We start from the raw sequence: 13,838 nt of genomic DNA, 5'->3' as shown, positions 1-13,838 counted from the left end.
GGTGCAAAAGCAGGAAGGAGAAAACTTATAAATTGGTCTAGGGTAAATTCAATCCGAAGGATGTTCGGAGAACTGAAGACCATGAACCAAAAGAACAAATTAACATCAACAACATGTGTACACAAAAGAACAACCAGCCCGAAGGGCACAGGGGTGGGTGCTGGGTCTCCCAATAGGAGCTAGAAGAAAAGGAATTTACGGTAAGTAAACAAAATTCCCTTTTTCTTTGTCGCTCCATTGGGAGACCCAGACAATTGGGACGTCCAAGAGCAGTCCCTGGGTGGGTAAAAGAATACCTCAATAAAAAAAGAGCCGAAAGCGGCCCCCTCTTACAGGTGGGCAACCGCCGCCTGGAGGACTCGCCTACCTAGACTGGCGTCTGCCGAAGCATAGGTATGCACTTGATAGTGTTTCGTGAAAGTGTGCAGACTAGACCACGTAGCTGCCTGACACACCTGCTGAGCCGTCGCCCGGTGCCGCAATGCCCAGGACGCACCTACGGCTCTGGTAGAATGGGCTTTTAGCCCTGAAGGGAGCGGAAGCCCAGAACTACGGTAGGCCTCGAGAATCGGTTCCTTCATCCACCGAGCCAAGGTTGACTTGGAGGCCTGAGAGCCCTTACGCTGGCCAGCAACAAGGACAAAGAGCGCATCTGAACGGCGCAGGGGCGCTGTGCGAGACACGTAGAAACGGAGTGCTCTCACTAGATCCAAAGAGTGCAAATCCTTTTCACACTGGTGAATTGGATTAGGGCAAAAGGAAGGCAAGGAGATATCCTGATTTAGATGAAAAGGGGATACCACCTTAGGGAGAAATTCCGGGACAGGACGCAGAACCACCTTATCCTGGTGGAAAACCAGGAAGGGAGCTTTGCATGACAGCGCTGCAAGCTCAGACACTCTCCGAAGTGATGTGACTGCCACCAGGAAGGCCATCTTCTGAGAAAGACGGGAGAGAGAGACATCCCGCAGCGGCTCAAAAGGCGGCTTTTGAAGAGCCGTCAGGACCCTGTTAAGATCCCAAGGTTCCAACGGACGTTTGTAAGGTGGGACCATGTGGCAAACCCCCTGCAGGAACGTGCGGACCTGCGGAAGCCTGGCTAGACGCTTTTGAAAAAACACGGAGAGCGCCGACACTTGGCCCTTGAGAGAGCCGAGGGACAAACCCTTGTCCATTCCAGATTGTAGGAATGAAAGAAATGTGGGTAAGGCAAACGGCCAGGAGGAAAACCGTTATCCGAGCACCAGGATAAGAAGATTTGCCAAGACCTGTAATAGATCTTGGCGGACGTTGGCTTCCTGGCTTGTCTCATGGTGGCAATGACATCCTGAGATAACCCTGAAGACGCTAGGAGCCAGGACTCAATGGCCACACAGTCAGGTTGAGGGCCACAGAATTCAGATGGAAAAACAGGCCTTGTGACAGCAAGTCTGGGCGGTCTGGAAGTGCCCACGGTTGACCCACCGTGAGATGCCACAGATCCGGATACCACGACCGCCTCGGCCAGTCTGGAGCGATGAGAATGGCGCGACGGCAGTCGGACCGGATCTTGCGTAGTACCCTGGGCAGCATTGCCAGAGGGGGAAACACATAAGGCAGTCGAAACTGCGACCAATCCTGGACCAAAGCGTCCGCTGCCAGAGCTCTGTGATCCTGAGACCGTGCCATGAAGGCCGGGACCTTGTTGTTGTGCCGTGACGCATGAGATCGACGTCCGGCATTCCCCAGCAGCGACAGATCTCTCGAAACACGTCTGGGTGAAGAGACCATTCCCCCGCGTCCATGCCCTGACGACTGAGAAAATCTGCTTCCCAGTTTTCTACGCCCGGGATGTGAACTGCGGAGATGGTGGAGCCTGTGACTTCCACCCACTGCAGAATCCGCCGGACTTCCTGGAAGGCTTGACGACTGCGAGTGCCGCCTTGGTGGTTGATGTAGGAGACGGCAGTGGCGTTGTCAGACTGGATTCGGATCTGCCTGCCCTCCAGCCACCGATGGAAAGCCAATAGGGCTAGATATACTGCACTTATCTCCAGGATATTGATCTGAAGGGACGATTCTATTGGAGTCCAGGTTCCTTGAGCCCTGTGGTGGAGAAAAACCGCTCCCCAACCTGACAGGCTCGCGTCCGTGGTGACCACGGCCCAGGTTGGGGGTAGGAAGGATTTTCCCCGAGACAGATATGTGGGTAGGAGCCACCACTGAAGTGATGTTTTGGTTGCAAGGGAAAGAGAGATGTTCTTTTCGAGGGAAGCCGAACTCTTGTCCCATTTGCGAAGAATGTCCCATTGGAGAGGCCGTAGATGGAATTGTGCGAACGGCACTGCCTCCATAGCTGCAACCATCTTCCCCAGGAAGTGCATGAGGCGCCTTAAGGGGTGTGACTGACTCCGAAGAAGTGACTGCACCCCCGTCTGCAGAGAAAGCTGTTTGTCCCGCGTAGCTTGACTAACGCTGGCTGGGTATGAAACGCCATCCCGAGGTAAGTCAGTGATTGGGTCGGCGTCAACTTGGATTTCGGGAAATTGATGATCCACCCGAACTGCTGGAGAGTCGCCAGAGTGACGGTAAGACTTTGTTGACACGCCACCCGAGAAGGGGCCCTGACTAGGAGATCGTCCAAGTAGGGGATCACAGAGTGGCCCTGAGAGTGCAGGACCGCCATGACGGATGCCATGACTTTGGTGAAAACCCGTGGGGCTGTCACCAGGCCAAAGGGCAATGCGACGAACTGGAGGTGTTCGTCCCCGATGGCGAAACGCAGGAAACATTGATGTTCGGGTGCGATCGGCACATGGAGATAAGCATCCTTGATGTCGATCGATGCTAGGAAGTCTCCTTGTGACATCGAGGCGATGACCGAGCGGAGAGATTCCATCCGAAACCGTCTGGTTCTCACATGTCTGTTGAGCAGCTTGAGGTCCAGAACGGGACGGTATGACCCGTCCTTTTTTGGCACCACGAACAAGTTGGAGTAAAATCCGCGACCACGTTCCTGAAGGGGAACGGGAATCACAACTCCTTCCATCTTTAGAGCGTCCACCGCCTGAAAAAGTGCGTCGGCCTGTGCGGGGGGTGGGGAGGTTCTGAAGAAACGAGCCGTAGGTCGAGAGCTGAACTCTATCCTGTAACCATGAGACAGAATGTCTCTCACCCATCGGTCTTGAACGTGTGGCCACCAGGCGTCGCCAAAGCGGGAGAGCCTGCCACCGACCGAGGATATGGCTAGGTGAGTCCGAGAGTCATGAGGAGGCCGTCTTGGAGGCAGTGCCTCCTGCGGCCTTTTGGAGGCGTGACTTGGACCGCCACGCATAGGAGTTCCTCTGGCCTTTCACCGGCCGGTTGGACGAAGAGGATTAGGGCTTGGCGGAGGGACGAAAGAACCGAAACCTCGATTGGATTTTTCTCTGCTGAGGTCTCTTAGGTTTGGACTGGGGTAAGGAGGAGTCCTTTCCCGAGGATTCCTTAATAATCTCATCCAACCGTTCGCCAAATAAACGGTCGCCAGAAAAACGCAAACCAGTTAAGAACCTTTTGGAAGCAGAGTCTGCTTTCCATTCGCGCAGCCACATGGCCCTGCGGACTGCCACGGAGTTAGCGGATGCTACAGCCGTACGGCTAGCGGAGTCCAGGACGGCGTTCATGGCGTAGGACGAAAATGCTGATGCCTGAGAGGTCAAGGAAGAAACATGCGGAGCAGAATTCCGCGTGACAGCATTAATCTCAGTCAGACATGCTGAGATTGCTTGGAGAGCCCACACGGCCGCAAAAGCCGGGGCGAAAAACGCGCCCGTGGCCTCATAAATAGACTTCACCAAGAGCTCTGTCTGTCAGTGGCATCCTTCAGGGATGAGCCATCGGCAACAGACACAACGGACCTAGCAGCCAATCTAGAGACTGGAGGATCCACCTTGGGAGAGTGTGCCCAGCCCTTAACGACTTCAGGAGGAAAGGGATAACGCGTGTCAGTGTGCCGTTTAGCAAAGCGCTTGTCCGGGACCGCTCTGGGCTTCTGGACAGGGTCCCTGAAGTTAGAGTGATCAAAAAACGTATTGCGCGTACGTTTGGGGAAACGGAATTGGTGTTTCTCCTGCTGAGAAGCCGACTCCTCTACAGGGGGAGGCGGGGGTGAGAGATCCAACACCTGGTTGATGGACGAGATAAGATCATTTACTAAGGTGTCCCCCTCAGGGGTATCAAGGTTAAGGGCGAAGTCAGGGTCAGAGCCCTGAGCTCCCGCGTCCGCCTCGTCTTCCTGAGAGTCCTCAAGCTGGGATCCAGAGCAGCATGAGGAGGCCGGGGAAGAGTCCCAGCGAGGCCGCTTAGCCGGTCTGGGACTGCGATCCGGGCAGGAGTCCTCCGCCTGGGACCTAGGGGCTATCCTGGGAGCGCGCTGCGGCGCGGACCGAGAAGGGCCTGGAGGAGACAAACGAACAGGGGCCGGGGCCTGTGAAGGGCCCGGTCTGGACTGCAATGCCTCAAGGAGCTTAGATGACTATTTGTCCATAGACTCTGCAATGGATTGAGAAAGTGACTGAGAGAGTTTCTCAGCGAAAGAAGCCAACGACGGTGACTCTGTCCCTGCAGCCTGCTCAGGAGGAGCAGGGGGATCTACATGAGCCGAGGGGCCCACAAGTGCCCTAGGCTCCGGCTGAGCAAGCGTGGCAGGAGTCGAGCATTGATCACAGTGAGGGTAGGTGGATCCCGCAGGCAACATAGCCCCACAAGAGGTACAGGCCGCGAAAAAACTCTGTGCCTTAGTAGCTTTGCTCCTTGTGGACGACATGCTGTTGTCTCTCAGGAGAGTGACCACTGAGGGTATATGGGAAAAGGGTATACAGCCTTTCCGGACAGATATATATATCTATTATATATATACATATATATATATCCCGGCACCCTAGGGGGACCAGCACCAGGTGACCGGTGTGGCTTACCAACCGCTAACGAGCGGAGTGTGTCCTCCAGATTCCCTGTCGTGGATCCCCCGGAGCTGCAGAGCTTTGCTGCTGAGTAGCATCCACCGGCAGAATGGCAAATATGGCCGCCGGAGCTCTCAGGGTGGGGGGGAGTGGAGCCGAGGGCGGCACTAACAAAGAGTGGGAATCTGGAGTCCCCACAGTGGTCAATGAGGGGGGAGTGAGACATGCTAGATGCTCCGGCCCTCAAAGCCGACGTCATGCCGGTAATCCCGCCCTTACCCCTGACAGGCAGGCTCAGGGGCGGGATTTTTCGAGACTAGGCCGCGGCGAAGCCGGGGACTAAATTTAAGGCCGCGCCCGACAAGCAGGCACGGTCGGCGCGGAAGTCCGCCGAAAAGACAACGGACTGAACTACCGCGGCTTCCGGGGAGAAGGTGCGACCCTCCCTGTACAATCCCCACATGGGGACACAGAGTACCTTCAAGTTGCAGGGCCCGGTCCCTGGGGGTGAAGAAGCTCCGGTCCGGCAGGTTCCACCAGGGGCTGCGGATGGAGCACGGTCCCAGCATATGGATGACCGCTCAGGATACCACTTCTCCCAGGGCCGCATAAGGGATGGTGAAGGAGACGGCATGTGGCTCCAGCCTCCGTACCCGCAATGGGTACCTCAACCTTAACAGCATCGCCGACATAGTGGGGTTAGAAGGGAACATGCCGGGGGCCCCATCGGGGTCCTCTTTTCTTCCATCCGACATAACTATGTATGAGAATGCATGAGTGGATGTGTGCCTCCTTCCACACAAAGCATAAAACTGAGGAGCCCGTGGTCCACGGGAGGATGTATAGGCAGAGGGGAGGGGTTACACTTTTTTAAAAGTGTAATACTTTGTGTAGCCTCCAGAGGCAGAAGCTATACACCCCAATTGTCTGGGTCTCCCAATGGAGCGACAAAGAAAAAAAAAACAAAAAAAAAAAAACCCAAAAAAAAAAAAACAAAAAAAAAACAAAACGAAAAAGCTTCCAGTCTGTTGGCATCTAACACGCATTCACAGCAATAGAAAGGAAGGATACACGGCCTTGGGATTTGTGATGTCTAGGAAATCTGGGCTCTGGGGTTGGAATTTGGAATATGTAGCGACTTGAAGGTTGACGCTTTCCACTTGCACAAGACCTCCCTCTTCCAAAAGCAAATTCTGCATCATCTGTGAGGAACAGTAAATCAGCAGACTTATATATGTCATAAATGATGAAAACCACTCCACATCCATTTGTTAGAATTTGCATTCCTTTTTCAAATATATTTCATTTGTTTTTTATTAGCCAGGCAGAGCCGATTTATACCAATGTATAGCAAGAATGGAAACACAGGTGTGAGCAATAAACCAGCTATGTGAGAGCTACATACGCCTTCAGAGGTGTCCCACACTGACAGAAAAATCTGCTTAGTATCATCATTGTACTTTTCTTTTGACCAAACTGCTTTAGTAAAGAAGCTTAAAGGGAATCTGTCACCAGGTTTTTGCCACCTAATCTGAGAGCAACACAATGTAGAGCCAGAGACCCTGATTCCAGCAAAATGTCACTTAATGGGCTGCTTAATGTAGTTTTAATATAAATCACTGATTAATCAGCAGTAGATTATCATTAAAGGACTACTTGGCCTGCTGCCAGGTAGAACAGCATATTCATGAGCTCTATATAACTGCTAGATCTGTAGCAGAAAAAAACATTGATTTTAACAAAATGACAGCAAACAGCTCAGCAAGTGACACATCGCTGGAGTCAGGGTCTCTGCCTCTACATTTTTCTGCTCTCAGATGGGGAGCAAAAGCTTGGTGATAAAGGCCCTTTAATTGTTAAATATTCCTTAGGCTGGTAGCACACAGTCCAAGCATGAGTGCCACATCCGAATGGCTGTAGGTTTCCATACTTGAAGTTAAAGGGAACCAAACATCAGGATTTTCGTGTATAAGCTGCAGCCAGTGCAGTACTGGCACTATCATGCACAGTGTGTACATACCATTAGGGTGCAGCTCGGGTGATTAGGCAGTGAAATTCATCTTTATAAAGTTTGAAATTTCGTGCACTTTTTGATTGACGTGTGCACCTCTCTGTTAATGTCCGGGCGGGTTATGCAGGAGTTCCCCGCCCCCCCACCAGCCTGTTCCTCCCTCTCTCCGGGCTGGTTATGCACGTGTTCCCCGCCCCCCCGCGCCGCCTGTTCCTCCCTCCCTCTGGCTGTATGTAAATATCTAATCTTCAGAAACATGGCGCCGGAGTGGGCCTCTGCGCATAGCGCTTATCTCCGGCGCCATGTTTCTGAAGCCCGCATTACAGCTTGGTGTCTGCAGACTGCAGAACAGCTGATCGGAGGACGCGATCAGCTGTAGCTATGATGACGTGCCGCCTCAGGACACCGGGCCAGGACAGCAGCCTGCCAGCGACATCGGGGGTCAGGTGAGGTAAGTTCACAATGGACTCACATGACCCCGTGACGGCAGTGCTGCGAGACCCGGTCACGGTAGTGATATCGCGTCCTCCGATCAGCTGTTCTGCAGTCTGCAGACACCAAGCTGTGTAATGCGGGCTTCAGAAACATGGCGCCGGAGATAAGCGCTATGCGCAGAGGCCCACTCCGGCGCCATGTTTCTGAAGATTAGATATTTACATACAGCCAGAGGGAGGAACAGGCAGCGCGGGGGGGCGGGGAACACATGCATAACCCGCCCGGACATCAGGAGAGAGGGAGGGACAGGCTGGTGGGGGGGGGGGGGAGGGGAACTCCTGCATAACCCGCCCGGACATTATCTGCAGAGGTGCACACGTCAATCAAAAAGTGCACGAAATTTCAAACTTTATAAAGTTGGATTTCACTGACTAAACACCCGAACTGCACCCTGATGGTATGTACACACTGTGCATGATAGTGCCAGCACTGCACTGGCTGCAGCTTATACACGAAAATCCTGATGATTGGTTCCCTTTAATAGCCTCATGTATAATATAGAGGAGTGTGTTGAGTTTCAGGCTAGGAGAACCACTGCTGGCCCAGACATAGTGGCCTGCCTCCGCCCTTCTGGCTCTATGAAACCAAAGCTGTAAGTCAAAGGAGGGGGGGGGGTGTCTGGAGATTGAGGGGAAAAAAAGCAGGTGAATTTAAAATGATTAGCTCCACCATAATGCACCGAGCGCCTGTACTTTGTGTGAACCCTCATTCTGTGCTGACAGAGTCCATTTAAGCAAATTCTGCAACTAACAGACTCATTTCATATTAAATTGATCCTACAGTCCCTGACAAAAGTTCTGTCGCTTATCAAGGTTATGTAAATAAAAGCTTATAACCTGACTTTAAATTCATCCATTGGTTTCATAAATTACTCTTTTGAAAGCTGAAACCCTCCCACATTTGGTTTAGGTTATGAAAATAAAGTTGCTGCAAAGCTGAAATATTGATCATTTAATGAACACAGAAAGATCAGATTTTGGCAAGACAAAAGTTTTGTCGCCCACAGAAAGTAATGTGAAATTCATACAAATAATTAACTTCTAATACAAAGATATATTGCATAACATTGGTGAATGAAGTTGTGGTGCTATTAGAGCCATATTTAATATTTTGTGTGACTTCCATGAACTTGAAGGACTGCATCCATGCGGTTCAACAATGATTCATACAATTTATTGATAAAGTCATCAGGAATAGCAATGAATGCAGTCTTACATGCCTCCCAGAGTGCATCTAGATTCTTTGGTTTTGTCTTCCAAGCTTCCTCTTTCATCCTACCCCACACATGCTCAATGATGTTCATGTCTGGTGACTGGGCTGGCCAGTCCTTGAGCACCTTGATCTTCTTTGCCAGGAGGAACTTTGTTGTAGAGATGGATGTATGAGATGGAGCACAATCCTGATGCAGAATTTCACCCCTTTTATGATTGGGAATGTAAGAGGTAGCTATTCATCAGAGAAATCCACCTTCTGCCCCTCTTCCAGCAACCATCTGTTTAGCAGGCTGTGGGACTTGGCAAATGCCACACGTTTTTTTTTAATTGCCTTTGTTTATTGCTGGCTTCTGGGCAGTGATTCGACCATGGAGGCCATTTCGAGACAGAAACCTACAAACTGTTCTAGTTGACACAGGGACTGGAGGTGACCAGGCCATTTGGAGCTCTGCTGCAGTGGAAGAGGGGCTGGTTTTGCATTTTCTAACCAACAAACGTTCCTCCTGAGCAGTTGTCTTGCGGGGTCTGCTGGACCTGGGCTTGTCAAAAACATCTCCAGTCTCTTCAAATCTTTTTTTAATTCTTTGTACTTGACACTTGGATACATTAAAAGGTGCCAGCCACCTCTGCAGTGGATCTGGTCTTCAGCCTCTTGATAATCAAGACTTTGGTGACAGGGTGGATTTTTGGCATGTTGTCAGAGGTCAAGTTGCAGTTCAACTGAAGGTCTGGGGTGCTGGGTGTCTTTTTATACACACCCACTAATTAACCGATCATTTAGTGAGCACAGGTGAGGATGTAAACTAGGATGGGGTGCATTATATGACAAGGCGACAAAACTTTTGTCTTTCCAAAATCTGACCTTTCTGTGGTCATTAAATGATCAATATTTCAGCTTTGCAACAACTTTATTTTCATAACCTAAACCAAATTTGGGAGGGTTTCAGCTTTCAAAAGAGTAATTTATGAAACCAATGGATGAATTTAAAGTCAGGTTATAAGCTTTTATTTACATAACATGGATAAGCGACAGAACTTTTGTCAGGGATTGTATTCGAGTGACTGGGAGTTCTGTACTAAATGATCAGAACACCAATGTGCGATATGATGTACTGAGAATGCGGCTTGAAGAACAACCCCTTCTGAATCACTACATTTCCCCCGCCCCATGTAAAACAATAAGAACTATGCTCACCTCTGGTGCAGGTGCTGTTCCAGCAATGGTCTCCTTGGGGCTTGTGTGATATTGTTATGTCTCAAAAACCCTGTAGCAAATGCGTGGCTGCCACCTCCTTCAGCTGAAACGGACATCCGCATGACAAAAGAAATGAGAGCTGCTGCTTTCTGGTAAGTGTCAGTTTCGTCTGAAGGATGTGATAATGAAGTAGCCACTGATTTGCTGCAGGTATAACATCACGCGAGCTCCGGTCACCAGACCCCGACATTGCTAGAACGCTGCCTGCACTAGAAGAGAGTATAGCTGTTAATATTTTACCTGGGGGAAATAGGGATTCAGAATTGATTGTCTAAGTCATGGACAACTACTTTAAACAAAATCCTGATGACAGGAAACAGTTTTGGTCAACATTTTAAAGTGGCATGTAAAGGATTGGGCACCCCTGGTCAAAATGACTGTTATTGTGAACAGTTAAAGGGGTTGTCCGACATAACAAAATTTTTTGAGTTTAAGCTAACCTGTGCTGTATTGTCATATAAAACACCCCTACATTGTTATTTTTTGTTTTCTAACTTTTGTTCCTCTTGAATTATCCCTTTATTCTCTGCAGCTCCTTGTTTACATTCAGCTCCAGCAAACTAACCACTTCCTGTGCTGAACCTCCCAGTCACAGCTGGCACCGCCCGGCCTGAGTGTCCAGCCCCACCCTCTGCACACACATTCCCTGTCAGTATATTCTGCCCCAGCACTGACCTCTCATCACTACAGCATTGCAAATAACAGCCCCACATCGGGCTGTGCACCGCATACACTCACATCAGGTTGTGCACCGCATACACACACACACACACACACACACACCAGGCTGTGCACCGCATGCATATACACACACACACACACACACACCGGGCTGTGCACCGCATACACACACACACCGGGCTGTGCACCGCATACACACACACACACACACACACACACACACACACACATCGGGCTGTGCACCGCATATATATACACACACACACACACACACCCCCCGGGCTGTGCATCGACCCCCCCCCCATAGGGAGTACATACTCACCCGTCCTCGGTCCCCGCCGCTCCTGCACGTTCGCGCGCTGTCTGTGCTCTGGCCATATCAGCACAGTAGTGACGTCACCACTGTGCTGAAGAGAGCACAGACAGCGGGACAGTGATGAGAAGCAGCGCTGCGCTCCTTCTCATCAGCGTTTTCAAATATATCGGCATCTGTGATTCCGGTATATTTGAATGTGCGATCCTGAGCAGGGGGCCCGGGGCTGGCGCTGACACCACGGCAGCCGCCGCCAGGCCCCGCCCCCAGGTCATGGGTCCCACAGCAGTGCAGGGGGAGGTTGTGGGCAGAGTACGGGGTGTGGGGGAATGTGTGGGAGGGTGTAGGGAAGGGGGCGGGGCTCATCGCACTGTAGTCGCCCAGCAGGGAGGCGACATGCTGTTTCCAGATTTGCATGTCAACATGGCCCTGCCCATGTTGACATGAAATGACCGGAAGCAGCAAAATCGCGGCAGGAGCGGTCACATGACCACTCTGAGCCGGGGGAGAGGGGCTTACAGCAGGGCAGGTAAGTGGTCACCATCTACTTACCTGCCCCAATGTAGCCCAATGGGGTAATAAAAAAAACAAAACAAAAAAAAAACCCTCAAAATAAGCCGGATAACCCCTTTAAGCAAGTTGAAGATTAAACAAACTCTAAAAGGCATAAAGTTAAATAACACATTTCCTTTGTGTTTTAGGAAACAAATAAAAAAAAAATATAAATATATATTTTCATCTTTTAAATTTTAAAATGAACTAAAAAGGAAAATGAGCCGATGCAGAAGTATGGGCACCCTTAGAGATTTGTGTGCTTAAATAATATATTAAGTAAAATATCATTCTGGCAAAGAAATTTATGGTGTTCACTTACCCAATGTGGGAGATAGCAAATACCCTCATCCGCTACAAACTCAAGAACACCACAATGGGTCATCCGGTCAGAATTTTTGTTGGTTAACTTGAAGAGCATGGGGTAAGTGATATTCAATCTGCCTGAAGCCAAAACATACCACATATCATCGAAAGGTTTGTGTTCAACGCAATTAGTCAATTAAAAAAAAAAATAAATAAATAAAAATGCTCTACACTGACGAAGATAGTAAAAAAAAAATTCACCCCACTTCCAAACTCTGTCTAGTGGTCCTTTCGGGGCTCCCGTCTGAACCCCCAGCAAAACGGGTTTCGGACGTATGCACTGACTATAATGGAGCGGACGGAGTCACCATGTGCTTTGTAGTGCATCATTTTCAGGAGTATAAGCTTTCTGAAGGCGGACACCCGGATGTAGTAGACTACATAAAATACTGCAGACTAGATGCAGTTTTGCTGGGTTTTTTTTTCCTGCAGATAAAACCTGATCTCGACAGTTATAAAGCTGTAGCCAAACTTCACACAAAGTTTTTCTGCATTTTTTTTTTTAATTTTTAGGATCCTAACATAAAAGGTGGATTCATGTATGAAGCGCAGCAATCATCTAACGTTACATGAGTGTCTGAAAATAATATACAATTCTAATTGTAAAAAAACAGCAGGGGACATTAGTATGGCATTTCTTACTTTTAATACATATTACTAATTTAAATTTGCACTAATTTAAATAAACTATGCTTTTAATGGAGAGAAACAAAAGGACTGCTTTTAAAAAAACAAAAACAAACCCAAATATATTATATATATATATATATATATATATATATAAAAAAAAAAAAAAAAGTCTTAATGAACCAGTTTGCCACCAGTTTTTCCATGTCTGAACAAAGACTAGCACTTTCAGCAGCATTCCATAGGGGTGTATATTATCCTCTGACTTCCCCTGTATACACTCCCCCAAAAAAAGTTTTTCAAAGTTCTCCCGCGTTCGATGTAAATTTGGACGGTCCAGTCTGACGTGGTGTCATATATCCTTCCTCTCCACTGCTCATCGCTGTCCTCTTGCCTTGATTAACATGTATGACGACTCCTGCATCATCCACATAGCTGGGCGAAAACTCGAGTCTGTGCAGAGACATCGCCGGTTCCCATATGTGCACTTGCACTTTGCTTTGCCTTACTGTGGGCAAAGCCCAAAACTTAAGTGCGCATGCGTCATCCACGTCACCAAGCGAAAATAAACCGCCTGCGCAGTTATGTTTTCCAATTCAGTCAGAAAAAAAACAAAAAAAAAAAAAAACAAAAAACAAACAAGCAAGCGTGTGCATGACATTTCTGAAATCTCATGACTTTGTCTAGTAGTGTAAAAAGCAGCTTTTAATATGCAAAAAGAAAGCTGCAAAAAAGCAATGTGTGAAAATGACCAGAAAGACCTTTAATAGATCCTTCCTCTTTATGAATTTGATTTCTCTGTTCTTAAAACAAAAAAGATAGAAACCACAAAACGGAGGTGTGAACAGAGCCTAAATACTAGATTTGATTTTCATAATAGTTAGAAAATATTTCACTTATGTCCTTGGTTTGTGGATATTATGTATATTACATATTTGCTAATACTGAGAGCGTATCTTTATAGCAGCATACTGCACTAGGTTTTCTGATTAAATAAACCATTAACCATAATGGTAATCAGATGAACCCCATTTTAGCCAATAGGTTTCTCCTTCTGGGGCCTTTTCAATCTGTTACATGACAGATTCATCCTCCGTATTCGTGGAATTACAAAATGCAGGTGTGAACACAGCCTTACAGTGCCATTGCTTGGAAAATATACTTACTTAGTTGATCCAGAGCAGATGGCGGCATGATAACTGAAAAACAAAAATACACAGACTTATAAATGGAAGAATTTTTCTAAGCTACACAATAGCAAACCGATACAGCATGGGTCATACAGATTGTGTTACCTCCCAATTTATATCTTTTCCACACATCATTCGTTCAGAGCTATCCAATGCTTACAAAAAGGAAAAACAATCCGTATAAATAAAAGCACAGAGAAAAATACATATTT

At 48.5% G+C, this 13,838-nt stretch overlaps 1 protein-coding gene across 4 annotated transcripts in view; it reads right to left on the bottom strand.

The window, feature by feature from the left end:
• UFD1 (ubiquitin recognition factor in ER associated degradation 1) overlaps nt 1–13,838 on the bottom strand; it is a 36,679-nt gene that overhangs the window by 17,652 nt on the left and 5,189 nt on the right. For all 4 annotated transcript variants that reach the window (XM_075321151.1, XM_075321143.1, XM_075321136.1 and 1 more), the window contains 3 exons: nt 13,603–13,635; nt 11,766–11,887; nt 5,994–6,124 (listed from right to left, as the gene is read on the bottom strand). In XM_075321151.1, coding sequence (XP_075177266.1) covers nt 5,994–6,124; nt 11,766–11,887; nt 13,603–13,635 — 286 coding nt within the window. The remainder of the gene's footprint in view (nt 1–5,993; nt 6,125–11,765; nt 11,888–13,602; nt 13,636–13,838) is intronic.

This window comes from Anomaloglossus baeobatrachus, chromosome 1 (genome assembly GCF_048569485.1).
Source record: "Anomaloglossus baeobatrachus isolate aAnoBae1 chromosome 1, aAnoBae1.hap1, whole genome shotgun sequence".
NCBI classification, from domain to species: domain Eukaryota; kingdom Metazoa; phylum Chordata; class Amphibia; order Anura; family Aromobatidae; genus Anomaloglossus; species Anomaloglossus baeobatrachus.
The sequence above is the reverse complement of the archived record's forward strand: the minus strand, read 5'-3'. Positions and strand labels throughout refer to the sequence as shown.